The sequence below is a fragment of the Amblyomma americanum genome, chromosome 11 (genome assembly GCF_052857255.1).
Source record: "Amblyomma americanum isolate KBUSLIRL-KWMA chromosome 11, ASM5285725v1, whole genome shotgun sequence".
Classification (NCBI taxonomy): domain Eukaryota; kingdom Metazoa; phylum Arthropoda; class Arachnida; order Ixodida; family Ixodidae; genus Amblyomma; species Amblyomma americanum.
In genome coordinates this window covers 6,734,815-6,756,077 of record NC_135507.1, presented here as the reverse complement: position 1 = coordinate 6,756,077, position 21,263 = coordinate 6,734,815, and the positions used below count along the sequence as shown (strand labels likewise).

Genomic DNA, 21,263 nt, shown 5'->3' with positions numbered 1-21,263 from the left:
AAGACACACGGGCGACAGTGTTTCTGCAGACAACAAATGTTACTATTTTTTTTCAGTTTCCTTCTTTTAAAACCAATTCCACAAAAAAAGGAAACGGGACATCGACCAGCCTTTCCCTCGTCCCATTTCTGCCGAGACGGCGTCTTTGGTATACCACTTATTTTCCTTATGTTGCAGCGTCGCGGTTTTTAAGCCGTCTCGAGCCGATATAGGACGGTTCTGCGTTGCACAAACCGCAGCGCAGTCTGATATCTGTGCAGAAAAAAGAGGAACGCCAGAGAGACGAAGAAAGAAATAATGCTGGTATTTTCGAGATTGTTTCTCTCCGCTGCTAGCGACGGGGATGGGGGGACACCCCACTCTCTTCGCTTTCCTCCGGTGGCGTGGTGCGGCAATGGGAGATTCTGCAACAGCCGAGGCGTAAGGAAAAATGGCACCTCGAAAAGAAAAACCCGCAACCCAGGCGGATTTTCCAGCTTTGCTTGAGTTGTCACGCTTCGCCACACACCCCATTTACTTTCGTTGCTTTCCGCTCATTCCTGTGTTGTTTGTTTGTTGTTTCTCCTTTTATTTTTGAGCGAAACCACGTAGCCACTCAGCGAAATCACTGACTATGCGCCAAAGCCAGCCTGGCCAAAGGGTCTGCCACGAGAAACACAATAAAACGAATAGTGCATAAGTGAACCCGAGAAAGCGAGCAGTCGGAGTGAAGGAACTCGGAATGAGAACTCAAGTAGACTTCCCACTTAACGCTAGCAGTAGAGGCTCCCCGAAAGGAAGGAGGATTAAGGAGAGTGACGGGCGGAGAAAGTGCATCTAAGTCGTACACAAGCTCGGATTATGTTGCTACGTCGCTACACTTAATGCATGCTTACACACCCCCACTACAGAAAGTTCTGAAGATGCGAGCTACAGATGAAAAGTAGCAGGCAAGGAAACTACGATGTCCGTGTCTCTGAGTGTGGCGGGTAAAGAAAATGCAAGCCGCAAACTCAGTGAAGATACGCATGCTTTACAGTAGTCGACGAGGAAAATACTTAAAAAAAATGGTTGCATAAACATATAAAACACGCACATCATTGGCAACTGCAGGTAAATAGCCAGTGTCTTTCATAATAATATAAGCCCGTGTACTGTGCCATGTAAGTGCACGTTATAGAACCCCAGGTGGTCGAAATTATCCCGATACCTCCACTACTGCGCCCCTCATAGCCTGCCAAACCGGTAAAGTACCTCTAGCCAGACGAAGTATGCTAGCACTAGATATAGTGAACATTTTGCGGCTGAACTTAATATAAGAGGAAATGGTGCCGCAACATAAAGGCGGCATCCAATTCCAGCCTGCAGTAGTAGTGCCTGTCACATCCATCGCCGATGATTTTTTTCTGTTAGTTATTAATCGTACAATCTCAATGCGAAGTGCGACGACCTCAGTATACACTTTCCCAGTCAAGAGGAAGGCTTGATGCCATGGAATCTACAAAAGAGCTGTGGTGTCTAGTACGCCGTATTTCATCAAAATTGCCGACTTCGTCAGGAAACTCGATAACCCAGAATCACTGCCATCACCGCAACCTTTCAGACATGCGTCAGCGAAACTGGAAGAAGCGCCATCATCATGGCCCTAACGTCTTCCGCCCATCAACATAAAGGTATTCGGAGGGTGCAAAAACATTTCGGTAAGCCCGAGGTGCACCCCAGACAACCTTCGTTGCGTGGGACACCATCCTCGAGCAATAAAAAATTTGACGAGTGAGAAAAAACAATTAGAGATGAAAATAATAAACACAGCGTAAAGAAGGGTACACCCCACCGCGGTCTTGCACGCATGTCGAGCAAAGCGCGGCGGTTTCGTTCACAGCTTCAGAAGAAGGAAGGGGAATGACTTACGCCGTCTGAGCAAAGTCATGCGGCAAAGAAAAACGGTTCTCTACTCCCATGAGCTCCCCGCCCCGGCAATCAAAACGGGTAGTGGCGTTGGGCGTAAAAGAATATGGAGAAGAATAGGAGGAGAAGGGGAAAACATGGACCTCGGTCAACGACCCACCGCCGCCTTATTCGACTTCCTTCTCAACACTTCTTCCTTTCCTCACGGAAGAGTTGCTCACATAACACTTACCCGTCCGTTCCGAAGTTCCGTCGTCATGACTGTTGGCTAGAAGGGAGGAAATATTTCGTAAGAGAAACAGAGAGAGAGGAGGTTGTGGATAAGTGATGGTACGGTGAAAGTGGTGTTGGCGATGGCGGTGGTGCCAGGAGCATCGGCGAGAGCTTGCGTTGCTTTTTTGGGAGCGTGAGGAATCAGGGAAAAGAGGAGACTATACTCGGGAAAGGAGTGCTGGGAGGAGCCCATTCCAAAACGGAATCAAGGCTATGCGCCATTTCCGCGGAGCAGACGCTAAGAGAAAAAGAAAGAGAAAGAGAAAGGGTAGTCTGCTGGGGGAAGAAGGGACAACTAGAAAGCACCCTGCTCCTAGCGTATACTCTGCACACCCATGCGCGCAGCGGTATCATATACCGCCGTGTGCAGCTAGGTGGTGCAGGCAGTTTGGTGCGCCGGTTACTGCCGCTGTCCGGTGAGGAGAAGGACGTCTAGGGAATAAGAAGAGAAGGAAGAAAGAAAAAGGCAAAAGAGGAATGCTGGAAGCTGCAAAGAGAAACGAGTGAGGGTGGGCATCATTTTCGCGTTTTCGGTTCGTTGGGTCAAGCCGGGGAGCAGAGGAGGAGTCGCGGAGAATAATGAGCCGAGAGGCGCCGGGAGAAAGCGCTGAAGGGGAAGGGAAAAAGGGGGAAGAAAGGATGGAGCAGAGAATGGACGACAGGGTGGGCTGGAGAAGTTCCGAGACAGGCGATACCAGCAAGAGGGCATGATTCTTGCTTTGCGCTTGCGTGTACACCAGTGCGCATGGTGCATATGCAGAACAGTAGTTTAACAACACCCATGCAGTATTTTTACGCGGTCGCTTTTAACCACGCAAACTATCGCAGTTTAAGGTGCAGCACGCACAACGTCTCCATACACGGAACTGTGAGAAAAGCGATATTTGCAGCTACGTCCAGTCAATTCGTTCCGCCCAAAACACAAGCAAAACTATAAGCTTGTAGTAAAGTTGAACTGTAAAACACTGCATCAAAGTGAATGGAATATGACAACAATGGATTAAAACGACGAAGTACAAATATGCTGCACAGAATGAAAGCTGCTACGCACACAGAAACTGACAGCAAGTTCCTGGATTTACCTGGTGTAAGGCTGAAACAGGTGATGCACCACAAGTACCTCACTTAGTGAAGGAGTGCAGACTTTCCTTTGAAGCCTGCAGCTATACTCGAGTCCTCTCCTTAATAAAGCTCCAGAATCAGGACAAAGGACAAGATGAGAGACGCTAATGAGCATCCAAGACCTAAATGGAAACTGGTCGGCAGTGGAAAGCAATGCAGTAACGCTATCAATAGGAAAAGCGATCGGCCAGAGAGCCAAGGGAAACATAATGAAAAATCAGCAGATAAAAAGGTTCCACTGACTGCACACGCGAGGAATCTGGTTACAAGCACAAAACATCTCGACTCTAACCACATAGTTAGACGAAAACAACAAACTCGCAACAGGGGAAGAAACCTTCGTTCGCAGATCAGGAGCTGACGAAACGGGCAAGTTTGACACGGAAAGTACATTCGAACTGAGATCAATCACACTCGTTTTATCAGAGGCCTACGTCCACCCCCGGCACGAATTCTGCGAGTTTGCCTCGTAGGGCGAATGTGAAATGAACAGAAATAAAAAACGCGAGATTATGGAATTAATAACATTAGTAATAAAAATCTCCGCTGCCTCCGATTAAATATGCAAGAAAACACCGCAAACTCCTCTCCGTGTAAGAAAAAGTAGCATTTCGAATTCGAAAAAAAGAAAACAGAAGGAGAAGCAGGCGCGAAGGAGACACATCAGGAGTTACAAAGAACGGAATAACAACGCCCGTCAATCGCAAGCAAAGCTGCTGACGTCGACATTGTCGATAAAATTTTTAGAAAAAATCAGGAAGCCAAAGAAATGCTATACTCAAAGTAGGGCAGAAACCTCCTCGTGCCTCTATGTAATTCTTATGTGTTGTTTATTTTGTATTTTGCGAATATATTTTTCAGCGCTCTAATGATTTTTACTGCTGGCGTTCACGGCATCATCCGATGTGCTCGTTCCTGCGCCCTTTTAATGACCTGGAGATAACGACCTCGGGATCGTTTGGCCGTTTAATAAACCTCGTCCGTGTCCCTTTCTGTTCCATCGAACGGAAACACGAAGAAAATGAATATCAATAAAAAAATAACATCCAAATATGAGCACACGCCAGCCAGCTACTCCTCCACCAGTACGGGCCAAAAAAAAAGTGCCACGAAACGAATTTGAAGATGCATAAGGGTCCACAATATAAAAAAGAAGAAGCGAATATTCACCGTCAAAATTTCTCCGTTCTTTTCCGCTCTTCCCATTCCAGCAATTCCCAATGAGACAGGGTTAAAACATTCTTCATGTGCCTTCCCGACAATCCTCGAATGGTAAGGGATTAAAGCTGAACGCTTACGGCACGTGCTGTGTTCCGAAGAAGAAAATATGACAGCTTCAGCCTGATAATGATGTAGCTCGACTCCTAAGTTTAAACGCGTCCGGCAAAAGTAAGAGTCGATTTTTATTAAGTGGAGTCAGGAGTGCACCGGAAGTGTGACTGATGCCCACACGCGCAAAAAGCTTGTAACCGTAACAAAAGAATTAACCAATGGACACAATTGAGAAAGAGGGAAAAGAAGTCCCATTGAAAGAAAGAAAAGATAAGAATAAAGAAGCTATAGAAGAAAGAATAAACCCAAAGAAAGGAATCAGGTGACCGGGTTCAGTGACGAGAGAAGAAAACACAAAGGGAAAGGGCGCCGCTAACGGCGCGTAGAGAAACGATTCTGATTTGCTTTCCTTTTTTTCGTGCACGCCACTCGATGTCCGAGGAACTAATCCCGCCTCCAGTCAATATAATTTTTTTTTCTCCGCTCGCTCAATCATGCTTCCAAAAAAAGGGCGAAATAATCTGCAACCCCCCGGTAACAGGAATTCAGTCATTCGAAGTTACAAACGAGCTCGTCGCGATCTGTGTGAGCGCGGTTTTTTACGATGCAAGGATTCTTTTTCATTGGCACGCTTTTTTAATTAATATGGTGCAATTCTTGGGACATCGCGTTCATAGACAGAGAAAAAGTGAAAGCTTTAGTGAGAAAGCTCACCTCAATGCAACTATTAAGCTAAACTCCACCAGTGCTTACCCGCCAGCCCCGGCTAACACGCCTGTTGGCCTGTCTCGGAAAGTAAAGCATCCTTTAATGGTTTCGATAGCAAGCCACCACCTGAGGCCTGACGTCACCACCTTTATTAGGCGATAGCGTGTACAACTCGTTCGGTCGCAAAGCCATCGGCGTAGTATAGTATAGTCGGCACTACGTGTCGGAAATAATCGGGGGCTGCGTAAAAAAAATTGTATCATGGCAATTTGTGGTTATAGTGATTGATTACTGAATGGGGTGTTATAGGCGATCACGAGTAAATAAAATCATTGCAATTAATTGATTAATTACAGAGATAAAACAATCGAAAAAGGGTTCAAATGTGTCAAAATGCTCAGAATAAAAGTTCAATACTTGACTATGCTCATTAAGAAAATTTAATCTGTAATTGATCAATAATTAATTGAAAAAATCAAGAAAATAAGAAATGCGTTCAAACGTGTCAAACTGCTCAGAATGGAAAGCAGATGAGTCAAAGGACCTAAAGAGCCACATCAGCATCAGATGACGCACTAAACGGAGGACTCTGTCACATCAACTCATAGGCGCAGCATAGGAGTCCTCCAACGTTTTCTTTCGCGCTGGCCACCGTGCGATGGTCCGAAGGCGCTGTTTTGACTATTAAGCTGGAAAGGCTGGATAATTAACTAGAAGGTTTTGTTAATTACTAATGAATTGAATATCTGGTTGGTTAATAATTAACTGTGATTTTTAAATGTCGAATAATAATTATGGAATAACTTACGGAGAACGTTTAGTGTACAGCTGCCAATTAACCTCCTGGGGATTTTTAACGTGCCTTGAAATACAGTCATAACACCCGGAGTTCAGCCTTGGGCTCTGCAGCCCAAGGTTGGATTCCTGGTGCAGTGGCGAACGCCATGTTGAGCCTGAGCCACGAAGGCGGGTCTGAAGTCTACTCCTTGTTCTGTGACTATGCTTCTACGCTTATTGTTAACCACACCCACGCCCTATTCCGCATGCACAGTGTTTTTAGACGAGTGAACGTCTCGGTATATTGCAGTAACGAGTTTTGAGGCTCGAAACGCGGTCTTCAATGCCGCACGTGTACAAACACGAAAGTCTGTCAGCATGGTTTAGATTCGACTGCCGCCCATACTGTATCTCACGACCCACTGCGACTCCTGTGGAAGCTATAAAATATGCTCAGGCTGTCAAGATTGCGTACGGAAAGCGCAGCATGGATTATGAACTCTCCTGTGACGCATGCTTTTTCATTGGCCGATCACAGCCGCGGATTCAAACGCCTTGCAATCACACAGTAACTAATCTGGCTGTTTTCCTTTTGAATTACGGCGCTCTCCTAATGAAGAACAGGCCGCAGACATGATCGCGCCTTTCACTGGCAGAGCAGCTTGACCTCAGTGCCAAGAAATCGTGAGACAAAGTACGTGCCGATAAGCGTGAAACAAAACTATTTTTTTAAAATAGTCTCTCTGACTGATGAATTCTGTTGCCGCCATCCGGATCCGACAGTCCGCCGTAACAACAGTTTGACAGTCATTGCGCAAATGAATGCAGGCGTGGTACGGTCTTAAATTCTGGAAATACCGCGTGGCTTTATGTCACCTGCGTAGGTAAAGAACGTTTTCAACACCCGTCCTAATAATACGCTTGCTTATCTTGGCTCCGTATCCAATTCTTAGATTCAAAACATGGGAGCCTCGTATTTAATCCGAAGCTTAAGGACAAAATTTTCTTCGCTGCCAGCAATATCGTTTCCCGACTTCGGTCCCTCCTAAGCTTAACGGAGGTAGCGGAGACAGCTACTCCTTGTTTGTTGCCATAGCAGCCACGAAAGGGCGTCTAAAGAGGCGGACGCCATGTTGCACCTTTCGCGACACAACGAGCCCCGCTGGCTACTAAGCTGTTCATCATCCCGGTGGCTCAGTCGCAATGAATTTGCGCTGCGAAGCACAAGAGTCTATAGGTTCTGTCCCAGCTACAGCAGCCGCATTTTGACTAAAGTGAACTGCAAAACTGTAGATGTGTTAAGGTTTCTCTCCGAAGAATCCGCGGCAGACAAAATCAATCCAGAACCCTTCAATACACGATATGGCTCGCATCCTCGAATCTTTCTTAGCATCGTAAAATTTTACTTGTCCACTTGCCACGTTCTTGCGAACGTGTACATAGCCTACGTTGGAACCGATAAGGAGCTTAGCCCACGTATATAAGCGGGCCTTAGCGAAGCACTTTACGCAACAGTTGTTCGTAAGCGCGTCAACGTGAATTCACCTAAACAACATGGGAATAGACGCTTCGAAACACTCCAAGCTAATGCTTTCAGGCGCTGTTTTGCCGAAACGTTTATAGCCAACTTTGGCGAACTGCAGCCGTCACAACTCGTTGCGCTGAACGAGAAAGAACAGCAAGCAAACCCATAATAAGGGTCGACTGTGCGCACTGGAGGCAGAGCCTGCAGCCACTTCAGTCCGACAGGATTACGGATTTTCCGGAAGCTCTTAGCCGCCGGGGCAGAGGGCCTGAACTCGTAAGCCGATTTGATTTTCATTCGAAGCTTCCGGCACCCGGGCTACGTTCATGGTTCCTCCAACCGGAACAGAGGCTGGTGAACAAGCATTTACACTACAAACGCGCCGGCGGAAGAAAGATTGTTCCCTCTATCTCTCCATCCGGAGAGAAAGTTGGAGGAAAAAGAAACACTCCTCTCAAAACGCGCTTATATCTACTGCGCCAAGCCAGAGCCGAAAGCGCGGCATCGAGACATGAGGGCGCAAGACAAACACATTGCCGGGACATAGAGACAGAGGTCGAACGAGGGAGAGGAGAGAAGACACGAAGAAAATTAGCTACGATCGACTTGTCAAATTTTTTCATAGTTGACGAGGCATTACAAAAGCTCTTTCAAGTTCGTACGCACCAGCGCAACAGCGAATGTCGTTATTCCTGGGCATTCACAGCACCATGGGACGACGCTGCCAAAGCGACCGACTCGAACAGTAGCAGGCTTTCTAGAACGTGCTGCGCGTTCCGCCCCAAAAGTTTTCGCGGCGAAACCCGACATCTCAGTTCTCGTGTATATAAAAATTCTCCGGAGGCGTTTGCATTGTGCAATGGGCGAGCAGTTAGTTGCCTGAAAGGGGGCGTATTAAATATGTCAATGAAATACAACTGCCACAGGTGCTCGGCGTCGTTTGAAGACACAGAAACTAATCCAACAATGCAGGCGCTCAAACCTCAGATTTGTTTGGGTACCGTCGCCAGCTCAGGAAATTTAGCCACACAGTCGTATCCGGACCGAGAAATCTATAAAGCTAAAAAGCGGCAGAATAGAAAGAGAGAGAAAAAGAGAGATCCGCCACCCCTTTTTGCCTTTCCCATCCCTCGAAGCCAATATACGAGAGCAGGGTTACAGATAGGGTTGCTTGCCAGGGCGAGGCGCGCTTTCAAAAGCTCCGAGCAGTACCGCGCGGCTGTGTATCTATATTTATACAGCCTTTATCCGACCAAATCTGGCTCCGAATTCGATTGCGCCCTGAGCTCCCGCCTTTCATACGACCGCGCTACTTCCCCTCACCCTTTTCAACCCCCTTTCCTTCCACTAAGCCTTTTCAACCCGCACACGCGCCTCTATCTTCTTGTTACCCGTCGAGATAGAGAAAGATGCGGGCGCCCAGGCCCGGCGCTTTCTTGGTCGACAAACAAGTGACGGTTATTTCAGACACGTCTTCTCCCCTCACCCCCCACTCTTCCTTCCAACCCTTGTGTACAGCCGGTAGTCGAATTTGTTGGACGCTGCGCTGTTTTAGTTCGAGCCCGTAGCCTGTCTCCTCTTCCGAAGGCTGCAGCGCCGGCAGGCGACAGAGACCGGAGAAAAATAAGAATATAAGAGCAGTGTAAGCTGTTAACGGCGCAGTCTTCAGCGCCGGTGGCAACCTTTTGTACGCAGACAGGAAGAGTGTGAAAGCTAAAGAGAAGATGAGCGGGCGAACTTGGAGCAGCAGACGCACCTGGCGGCAGGTGGCGCAAGCACCAGGAAACATTCACCTTAATGAAGTATAGAGAATGAACATGGCCGTGTGCGCCATTTTTCGATCACTCGCGCTGTCGTTAGAGTGATGGCGGATATGAGGATGATAACTGCGACCGTAAAATTAGATTTCAAAGGGTTTGTCAAGCATTTTCGATTAATAGTCACAACGTATTCCTTAGTGTCCCGTGTCTCCACCCCAACAAACCGTTTTCAAAATATCCAAGAGGGACCGTTAGATAACCGCGAGAACAGCAAATCCAAATGGCAAGTAAATCCGTAACTACAGGCATGATGCTCCGCGTGACGCAGCGATGACGTCACAAAGATTGTTAGAAAAACACTCGTAGGCGCGTTGAATGGGTGAATGCTTGAGAGCGCCTGATACAATCCTTGAAATTTTGTTAGTAAATCGAGAAGCGGGTATTAACGTGGGGGGAATTTTTTTGAAGTTGCAGATGAAGTCTTGCCCTTACAAATCAGACCTGACGAGAACAGCAAGCTTGAAAATAGATTTGCGCCGGAATGAAATTTTTTATTTCTCTCTGCCAAACTTGGTGGAAATAATCAGGAACGAGGAAAAACGTCAACTTTCAGTTTCATTGGAATATGATGAGCCTCAGAAACGCCCGGAGCTGCCTTTTAATGTGAGGGCTGCCAGACATCAGCGTCACTTAGTCTCCCCCCCCCCCTTCCGCCGTCTGCCATTCCGAACTCTAACCGTGCATCTCGAGGACAAGGTGGAGCAATTTGTCCATTTTTGGCTTTAAATGAAAGCTGAACGCTGTTAGTCGTGCACACGCCGGTTCGTAGCTGCTAAGGCGCGCGGATTGTGTAACGTTGTCTCGAAACACCACAGCTCGTCTCGTGAGGACTGGATACACTACACCGAATTCTGGACCCCGCACGGTGTATTGAAACAGTGCTTATCAGATGTTCATGGGGCTATTCCGCTAATACTTCACAAATGACAAGCAAGTAAGTGCCTCTTATGCATACGCTCAGCAGTGCAGCTGCTTTTCCGGAGCCACCAAAGCTACGTAGTATTGCTGGCATCGCTCAGGAGACAATGCCGCATGCATGCCGGGAAACAATCCTCCGTCGCACGCAGGCACGCCCGCGCCTCGACGCCCTCTGCGAATCGAAGCGTAAGACAAAGGGCAGTTAGTGCTGAGGTGACACCTTCGTCAGGCCAGCACAACGCCGCAACAACGCGAGCCTGGAAACAAACGAAGGGATGAACAAACATGTAAACACAAAAAGTAAGCGACAGCTGCCTTGTCGTCGTAATCATGTTTGGACTCTCCAATGCTCTCAGGATCCCGCCTTCACAACAAATAAGCGCCGACGCCCAAAAGAAGGTACGCGCACGGTTAGGACAAAGCACGTCGTGCAGAAAACCAGCCACAAGAGAACGCGAAGGTGGCGCGTACAGTGCACGGGTATAATGTGACAGGCTGTGCGAAAACCTGCACGCGAAGAGAGAATGAAGACAGCTCCGGGGCCAGACTGGTGGAGGCGGCAAAGGGAGGTACGCCTCAACGCATCCCACGCGAAAGGCACTGCGCGCTTCCCTCTTTATTTTTTTCTGCCCCACCCTCCCCCTCATCTTCCTTTTGTGCTCACGACTCTTTGTTGTTACAACTTCGCTCCTCCAGAGTCTGCTTCCATTCTTTTTTTTCTTTCTTCCCGCTTTCCACCGGGGGCCCACGCCGTAATCAGCAAAGATTAATTAGGCACCGCGCAACGAAAGGCGGCGGAGGAAGCAGGCACGAAGGCAGCTCGGAAGCAAGAGGAACAGCAGCGTAACAGAGCCGTGTATATGCGCGCAGCACTCCGCTACGACGTTACCACTTCCCCACATCCCCATCCTCCGTCATCTTCCCTAAGAAGATCACCCGTGCCGGTCGTAGTCGGGGCAACCGAGGCCTCTGCGCGAGCGCAGGCATGGGCGCGAGTCCCAGAGGTCCCAAGGGCAAAAATTGGTAATTTAATTCTGTTCCATTAGTAAGTAGTGCGACGTCACGTGACGCTCACAAGACAAAGCAAAAGCGACGGGACAAGAAGCCATCCCTCGTTGCCGCTCCTCCTTCCCCATTTCCCGCGACTCTTGCCACTACCGCGGATGTGTTTAGGTTTGCTCTTTTGCCGAGATGGCAGGCCGGGGACTACTTCCCGAACTGAATGAACCCTGCGATAGGGAACAGGGGTGGTGAAGCTTGAGGCTCGGTGGGAGCAGGAAGGAAAACCCACGGGACTCGTACCCGACATTCCTCCTCTCTACTTCCCCTTCACGCCGCCCGTCATCTTTCCCTACTTCCCACTACGGACCTCCGTCGCCCTCTCTCTCAGTTCGTTTACATTTCTGGCGCCGCATGGACGAAACGTACGATAACCTTTAGCTGCTTCGCCGTGGCGCCTAGCGTTGCGCCGCCTTTTGACGCACCGCTTCTTCAGACGCTATACGCTCCATTGAGAGCAGCGGGCTTTCAGCAGGCCACACGAGCGTAACGATCGGCGGGCACAGCCGACTATATAGCGCTTTAGCGTTGCCCTCCGGCTTAACAGGTCATAAAATGCACTAAAGTCAGCCGCAATCTATAAGCTACTCAAATGCATATGCGAGGTCATCCATTGAAGAAATAGATCCTCAGCGGCTAATTTCAAATTCAATACATTAGGAGAACTTCGAGAATGTCAGCTGTATGAGAAGTTGGTTGAGTACGCGAACCAATTAATCCAAAGTCACTCAAATCAAACTAAGCAGAAACAACCATTTCTTGTAGCTGCAGGAGCGGAAACGTTTTTCTTCTCCTTTTTTAAATTCAAGATAGCTTGAAAAGTATCGTAGCTGTGTAAAACAACACATGTGTAATAAAAGCGGCTAGGTACAGCAGGAGCGAGACAGCCAATATAGGTCTTGGAAAAGGTCTTTTAGAAGCAAATTTTCATTCTCGAGTAGCTAAGGAAAAGAAATATAATCGTTTTGGATCGGTAATATCAGCACGCTGGAGAATGCAATGATGTATGATTAATGATCGAGGATGAAAAAAATCTAGTGGTCCATTGAATTTTTCTACATGCTTTTTGTGTCAGTCCTGATAATTGCAGTTATTTGAACTTATTAGTGGTTGTAGTAACAAATTTTGGTGTTGTTTTCCAGCACAGCCATTATATATCTTTTATTTATCGCCCCCGCTTAAACAGTGCCTCCTTAGGGGCCTGTACGGTATTACTAACTAAATAAATAAACAAACTTAAAAGAACGAACAAAGCACGCCTTTGTTAAAACAAACTCGCCTCTTTAGAATTATCTGTATTGTTGATTTTTTTCACGACGCAAATTAAGCTGTAATGGATGCATGAGTTTCCCCCTTTTATATCGAAAGGATTTTATGACAAGATTCAGATATCAGAAAATATGGCCAGTGAAAATTCGGAAAATTATGAGCCAGCACTTACCGCGGTTCGGAGGTCACATGGCGTAACATGACAAGAACCAGCTTCTGTGAGCACGCATCGAAAAGCTTGCCTCACACCACCGCTCTTCACCGCTCAGTAACTCAGACATCTGGCAACTGTATGCTGCATATGCTCCTGGCTTTGAAGCTAAGCGAATAGAGAGCCAGGGAAGAATCAGCAGAGAGAGGGAAAACTGCAGGAAGGAGCGAACGGCTCTGAGAGGACTCAGATTAGTTCTTTCGGGGCGAAAACCATGCCGAGTGCAAATATCGAATTTTTGGTTGCGAGTCGCATCAAACATCTTCAAAACATGTTTAACGTAAATAAACGCAGGTAGCTCAAGCTATCAAAAAAAAAAGAGAGGCGGTTTTGAAAAAGAACAGCTATGAAAAGAAATATATGTTTAATTCACATTTTTACTGCACTCATCACCTTCACAATTTCTAACCGTAAGACCTGCTGGAAATTAAATAAAGGAAGGTGGAGGAGAATTACAGGACAACATGAGTAAAAACCCTGTTTTCCTTACTAACACCTTCAAATAACTAGTAGTACTACTGTATTATTTTCTTTTCCCATACTTTGCACTTCCACGGAAAGAAAAAAACTGACGACGTTTGCCTATGTTGGAAAATTCAAGAAACTGGACGATAGCCATTATTAATGTGTCAGCTTGCGCAGGCGCCATACGCACAACGCAAACGGCGACGTTTAGACCACTAAAAACAGATGCTGCTAAATTTCCCAGTTTAGAGAGGTAGTGCAAGCATTTTATTTTTAATTTAATTTCACCGGAAGCACTGGCTGCGCAAATAACAGGAGGCTACTGCATTTCTTCCTGCGGAACTACGTACAAACATGTGCAAACAGCCACTCTTATCAAGACTTTTTTTTTTTAGAGCGATATCTCTACTCCTCCCGTACAAAGCTGAAGCCCCCCCCCCCCCCCCCATGTGGCTATGAATTTTTACTTTCAAGCCAGGAGGAGCGGAGGCCGCGCTTCGACGTCATGCGACGTGACTCGCCACACCTCGCCACAGCTTCGCATCGAAGCCGACGGCACGCTGGCAACTGCCGGAAATCGTGTGACGTGCCGTTCGCTGTATAAAAGCGTGCGGCGTGTGCTTACCGTCACACGAAGCCATGCATGAGCAACGTGCCAGAACCAGTCTTTGATGATGTACCGTCGCCGTCAAGAGGAATCTGACGATCTTTACGATATGGAAAGGCGTCAGATTAGATAGCCATTAAAAAGGAAGAAACAGCGCGATGAAATACGGGCACACGAAGAAATGACACAGACCCGAAATATTCGCGTGTCCGTGTATTATGGCGCTGTTTGCTCATTTTAAATGCATTAAATCCTAGCCCGGAACCTTGCTCTTCCAGATAACCATGGTTAACATAGCTTTAGCTCGTCCTACTGGGTTCCGCCGGATTGAACCACAGCAATTTTTTTTAATCCAAGCCCATTTCATTCCCTTCCCCTTCCTCCACGACACGATCCAGCTGTCCAGACATACATTGAGACTGCTACAGCGTCCTTCCTTTCCTTAGAACCCTTTCGAAAACGCTCGCGCCTCCATCTATGGTATGAGTCAAGTGGAACGCCCGGCGGCGCACTTCCGGCGAACGTAACGCAAACAGCTATGGCTGTAAAATAAAGAATTGGCATTGGAACCGAAGGTCCCAGCTTCTGCGAACGACTCCGAAGTTCTCACTCACCATGGACGACCAGCTCCGCAGCGTCGGAGTAGACGAGGCCGTGGTCGTTCCTGGCGCTGCAGCGGTACGAGCCGGCATCGCGTGGCTCCACCTGACGGAGGAGCAGGCCGCCGTTGTCCAGGAAGCGCAATGGGGAATAACCATCTTCCGAGAGTTTTTCGCCGTCCAGCAGCCACGTAACACTGGTGACGCCACCGCCGCTCCGTGGCCGAGGAGAAGAAGGAGGGGGCTCCACGAGACAGCGGAACACGGTTTGGGAGCCCCGCACCACCGTCCGGCTCTGGGGACCCTCCAGGATCACCGGTTCTACGCAAACAGAAGGGGAAGAAGTGGCTGAGTGTTCTTGCAGTGCCAGTGTACAGCACATATAAGGGACTTCAAAGCTCTTTAAAATGTACAGTCTCGACAAAAAGTTCTCAGGCCACGATAGCTGCTGCGGAACTTTGCAGTGCCAATGGCATTGTCCTTTGCAGTGCCAATGACATGAAGGGAGTCCTTCTTTCCACTCTTTCTAAGCTAAGGAGCGTAAGAGTGCTGTAAGCACGTGATGTACGGCTTACGAGAAACCTTCTTAACCTATCAACTGAGAGTTGTCATCACCGAACCTTGCGGTTATTGAACTGTGTGAACGTTCACAGGACTTCAGGCCATTCACCTTCGAGCAGTTTTCTCTCAACGATGCATCATTTCATTATATTCTATGCAGATTAAGAAAAATGCTGTGAATTGAAGGCGAATGCAAATGCTTCTATCGTGTAGATTTCCCAGCGCGCTTCAACCGACAGACGCGCGCACTCTAGCATGCAGCCGACAAAAAAAAAATGGCTCACGATATATTCATAAAAAAAATCTTCGCTCAGCCGATTCTTAAAACAACTAAACTAGCAGCTGTACATAAAATGCCTCGCACGTTGTCTTAAAGCACCGTTACAAATGCGAAGCTGCACATGTGAACACCTCACCAAAAATTATCTAATACGAAAAGTAAATACCTGTTTCTAAGGTACATGAACTAGCAGTCACATCCCGCTGATGGTAAGTATAAACCCGAGACATTTTAAAGCGACAACCGCCATACAAGAATGAAAAAACCTGGTCAAAAAATGTAACGTCCCATTCGAACAACGGTTATTAATACAATACAAGAAAAAGATTCATTTGCACACAAAGCAGTGTGAGCTTGAAGAGCCCAAAACGAGACAACTCTCAGGAATACTAAACACCGCCACAACCAAAGCGGCCGCTTGCTTGCCGAATTCGGCAAGTGACAGTTGCCTCCATCTTCATCGCTGCATCTCTCGTTCCCGAATTACGCCAGGCGCAAGCTCGTTCGTTCCGGGGAGAAGGGAAGCTCAAGGGGGCCATCTCCGTCATCAAATCTCTGAGCGTCTCCTCTGCAACATCTCTCATCTCTCCGTCGAGTGATACATTCATTCCTTCACCCCATCCACAACACTAACCACCCGCTTGGCGTCCGAAACGCCGAGAACACGTCGTTCCCCTCTAAGCGCTGCGCCAAGCAACCAGCGAAACTCGCACCATTCGGTGTTAAACTACTTCACGCCGACGAAACAACAAGCCTAGGAGGATAATATAAACAGGAGCACAGGCGCCTCCGCAGTCTCGTATTCATCAGTCGTGTTCAGCGAACGAGACGAGCGTACGGCCGGCGAGACGTCGTCAGCAGAAGCACGGGAAGAAAGGGAAAGAGAAAATTAAGGGGAATAAGAGAGATGCGCAGGGCGGGCAACTGCTTCCGAACAGTTCCATCGCCGACCCCGCATACAGGAGCGTCCGTCGTCAACGTCGGAACCAGAGGCGCCTGCAAAACGCTGATTATAATTACGGCAGCAGTACATGGCGGGGAAATAAATGGGGAAACGGGGAAGGGCGGCGAGGCATGCCAGGGTGGTTCGGGAAACCCGTGCAATCCTTTTTTTCCCTTCCATGCCTCGAAAGCGTTAATTGCAGACCTCATTTTGGTTTGTCGCGTCCCTCTCGCCGGGCTCGGGACTCTTCTGCCTCTCTTCCCAACTGCCTCTTTTCATTTTCCCTTTCCCCATTATGTTTTCGCCCTCTCCGCTCTTTAGCACGGAGTGTCGGCAAAGCGACGACTGGTCGCGGTTGCTCGCCAAACGGGAGCGCGCTGTAACTCGACGCGCTCGCGGGTCCGTCCGAAGTCGTTACGAGTCGCAAATTATAGGGAAAGAGCTCGGATTTGGGGACAGCGTTAGCAGCGCGCCAAGAGAGCTGCTCCCTACAAGGCTGTTTTCCGGAGGAGCGCGCAAAGGACTCGGAGTGAATTAGTGTGCAGTGTGTGCAACGTGTAGTGACACGCGTGGTCTCAACCTGACGACCATCTAAATCGACTGAGCGCACATGTTCTGAAACAGTGTCATTCCCTCGAGCCATGTCATGGCCCTTCTTTTGAAGCCACCGCCGACATCTATAGTTTCAAGCGGAATATCTCCGAAGAATGGCAGAGTAGTGAACCACTACTAATACTAAAAGAAAATGTGTCTCGAGTAACGGCGCGTGGCATTGGACCTCGGGTACCCTAGGGAAATGAAAGAAACTTAGGATGCAAATGTCTACGGCCAAATGAGAAAGCACAGGCCACGTTTGGGTAGGCTTCGGAAGCTCCCCGACGGTTTCAAGTGCACCTCGATGCTACTAGCTGCGAAGTTAAAGCGCAGGGCACGGCTCACAAAGGACGTTTTGTGGAGGAGTCATGAATTATTCTTTGCAGCGAAGCAACGGTGTCTGTAGTCCTCAGGGAATTATCTCGGGACTCCACTGCACGCAACTGTGGCAACGTCGGAGCGTAGTTCATTTGCGCCCTAACGGTCGGCGGCCGCCGCAGTGGAACAAGACCGCTTCTTGCACACAGACGACTGCGGTTTTTCGGGAAGGAAATCGGCTGGTGCAGACGACAACGCAGCGGGGAACGACGCGCCCAGCTGGACACGCAATTTAGTGGCGGAAGGGAACCTTTGAGCAAAGGGTGGAGCTAAAGGAGCAGGAATTTCACTTGGAATGAAGGAAGGAAAAGAGGACGGACGACAGGAACTGTTTAATTTGGTGCCTGAGTCCGCGTGCCGTCCAACAAGGGGTCCAGCCGACGAAGCATTGAACCGAAGACACTATCGACAGTAATTGCGTATCTTCAACAGTTAATCAGAGAACACGCACCGTGCGAGCTGAATAAATAGCTTTCTCCGGCTCCGACTGAAGTCTGCGTTCTTGTCTAAGCAGCGCCGGATGCCTTACAAAGCTGTCTGCACAAACGCTACTCAAACGTAACTCTATTTGACTTAATTTTCTTTAATTTTTTGTTACTTCACCCTCAATGTACACAGTAGATTAAAGTGAGGAGGGTATTAGAGAAAAGAAATTAAACATCAGTAAAAAATAAAACAAAAACAACACAACACAGAGGATCGCAAATTTATAGCCGACGTCTGATATAGGTAAACACAGAGGCAGAAAAGGTGCAAAAAATAAAATTAACGCGATGGCGAACAGATAAGTAGAAAAGAGGTAGTACGGTAGGTTCCACAGTTTATTGATAACACTTAGATGATAATGTTGGCCGAAATAATAAAGTATATAATATAGCACGTAGACGTAGGCAAAAATCATTGTAAATGCACGAACATTTTTAAATGCATTTCGAAATATAAGAGGATGAATTATACATTTTGGTGAAGGCGATAGGATGTTCCAGTGCTTAATAGTTTTAGGAAAGAATGAGCTAGCGACCTTAAGAGTGTTGAAATCCCGCATGCTAACTTTCCGAAAATGATCAAGATGACAAGAAACTAACGGTGCTGGCATAATTAAAACAGCGTGTAAAATGCTGTTATGATAATAAAGTTTGTGAACGAGAGAAATGCGGGAATGTTTTCAGCGATGGAATGCGACCTCAATCTGATTGGTCGTTGTTTTTTTTTCATGCAGAATCTAAAATAAAGAAATAAACCTAAAGGTTAAAATAAGTTAAGTTAATACATCACAACACACAGTTTTTCATTCATGTAAATCTCGTAGAGCATTTGGAAACAGACGAATCACGAATTAACTGAGCCGTAATAAAAAACACCTATACCCCACTCGCTGCGAAATCGGCGTCATTCATCGGGTTAAATGGACGAACGCAATGGCGCCTACGAAACCACTTCCACTTCCAGGATGAACCTGTCCTAAACTTTTCTTTAGAATTGAAATCCAGTGGGTGAGTTAAGTACTCACAGTAAGTGACGTAAAGAGTCTGGCGAGGACGCAAGGCGATTAGGCTGACGTGAGAGGCTCGAAAACCGTTAAAATACAGTGCCACTAAGCAATTTGAACTGGGTGCGATGGCTTAAATCCGTGAAAAATTCAGCCACTTTCCTCTTAGCGTTACGAGAGAACGAGCAAATGAAAGGTCCTCCTGCCAGAAGAGAGCCGTAAACCGTTTACGACTGCACATAGAACGCGGCACGAACGGCGGCAGAGCCGGAAGCAAACGCTGAGAGAGGAAGTGAGGGAGGAAAGGTCACGTAACACGGAAGCAAGTTCCGGGAAGGCATGCGAGTCGGCCATAAGTCGACGTCGCGTATGCATCGTGCGGGACCGCGGAAGTTGCGAGTCACGAACAACTCCGCAATAAACGGCGGAACCGAATGATGCCGCTCGCCGCTGCAATATGCGGGAACGAAATCAAAATAACAAAAGAAAACAAAATGTCATCGAGCTGCAGGGTACGATCATGCGCAGTTTTACATCACATATAGGTAAGTACAGGGGAAGCTGTTCCAGGTTGTGGCAACTAAAAGGGGAGTCATTATGATGTGACCCAGCTCAAAGATTTCCCCTATTAATGTGTCCTGCGTGCCAAAGCTATACACCAGGCCTGGGATGCCCGCAATTGGATGGCTGCGGATAAACTCTGGCCAAATAGGGCACTACCAAGACCTCCGCACCTTGGCCGCTATAAACGTTTTCAACTGCTACCGCTAATATTAGCGAGATCAAATGGGGGATATCCTGTAATAACTGCCGTAACCTTCGCACACAGACTGTTCCGCATTCTTCCTTGAACAAATTGGTGCCGCAGTGACTAGGAAGAAGGTTATTTCAGGCCTTCTAAGTACTTCCGAAGCACAAGTCTGAGACCACTCAGACATATCGAAAGGTTGCGGCATGTTGCGGTAGATTGCAGGATTAGCCCTGTCCTCGGCCACCTGCAGTCATCCACGTTGAAAATGCCAACTCCAAAACACACATGCTCGACAAAGCTCTCGCAACATGAGAACTCTTTGATTCCCGATATCACACAAATTATTTTTTGTAATGCTGTCGTGATTTTCGACCAGCCGCAGGTAGTAGAGATACTGACGACGGATGATTTGGTCTCGTCAAAGCCGTAATCTCAAGGCAGGCAGAAGGCCAGAGCTCTCAGACAGCCCATGCCGTGCTTTGCGTTAGCCTAGAAACCACACATCTGTTAGATGTCACGCACAAAAATCTGTTTCAACCGTCTAAATGGAAAACCTTTATTATTGGCATTAAAACTTCCCTATGCGATAAAATACAAAAAACAAAATGCGAAATAAACTAGAAGAATACATAGAAGAAACGTTCAAGCACGCATGCATGAAACACATAGCCGTGCGTACACATAAAAGGGAGCAATATAGCAACAAACCGAAGACGATCTGTAAATACCGCCGCGCACTTACGCTAATAGCCGAACTACTCGCGTGGCACTCGAGAGAACAGCCCAGTTTTATCGGTTCCCCGAAGACACAGCCTGTGAATGAAGAAGCGCCGGCCTCAGCGGAAGCCGGTGTAAATCAGGGATTCCTCCGGCTCGCCTCTGCGCGGACTTCAAGGCGGCGATTTTCTTGCGGTTTTACGACGTGATGGGGCGACGACCATGAGAGCGCTCGTCCTAAGTCACGCCCCTCGGCGAGATTTCAGCGGCCACAAAATTCCTGCTTTTTCTTCTTTCATGTTAAAGCGTGATTTGCTTTGTTCGGATTTGTTTTCTGCGTAAAATGTGCAGCCTTGATCTGCCACATGTCGCACTTTCCTTTACTTGCCCTTTTCAAAAAATAACAACGGCGTAAAGTGGGCTTTAAGTATTCGATAAAAAAGACACGCATGGACGCTAACCGCTTCTTCCACGATTGCGTTGCTGTCGCCTTGATTCTTTCCATGACTTTTTGTGTGGGTGTGTGCTTTACTTGTAATCACATTAGTTTCTCCGTTCCTCCTTCCTAAGGTACTCCTGTTAGTGCAGACTGAATGCGCAGTGCCCTCCTACTAAAATACATCTGAAGGTTTCTTTGCACCACATACCATGTATTCAATCTTATGCTCCGCCGATTCCCTGCAAGGGACGCGCTTCCTATTTCTTTCACATAGATGGAAACAGTAATAAGCATCAAGCATAACGATAAATCACTGGATGCGTTTTTTAAAGCGAAACAAATTCTCAAGCTAAATGATTCATAGCTAGAAATATCTGAAACTGGCTGTTGAAAACGACGTCCACTGAGCAACATACGAACTCGTACGTTTCCCCAGGGGATCATCACACCTGCACTGCGGCCCTAACAGTCGTGGAACATATGCTGATCATCTTGTGCCTATGTACTTCTTTTAGCACATTTGTTCGGCGAGGTGGCATCCCCGGTTGCCTTACAGGGTGCTGCCGCATTCCTTTGAATAAAATTTTCAAGTGGTGCAC

At 47.6% G+C, this 21,263-nt stretch overlaps 1 protein-coding gene across 1 annotated transcript in view; it reads right to left on the bottom strand.

Annotated features, from left to right (window-relative positions):
* The window catches only part of LOC144111227 (tyrosine-protein kinase transmembrane receptor Ror2-like), a 434,452-nt gene that overhangs the window by 290,222 nt on the left and 122,967 nt on the right, over positions 1-21,263 (bottom strand). The window contains exon 2 of the mRNA XM_077644442.1: positions 14,528-14,833. Within this exon, the coding sequence (XP_077500568.1) occupies positions 14,528-14,833 (306 nt within the window). The remainder of the gene's footprint in view (positions 1-14,527; positions 14,834-21,263) is intronic.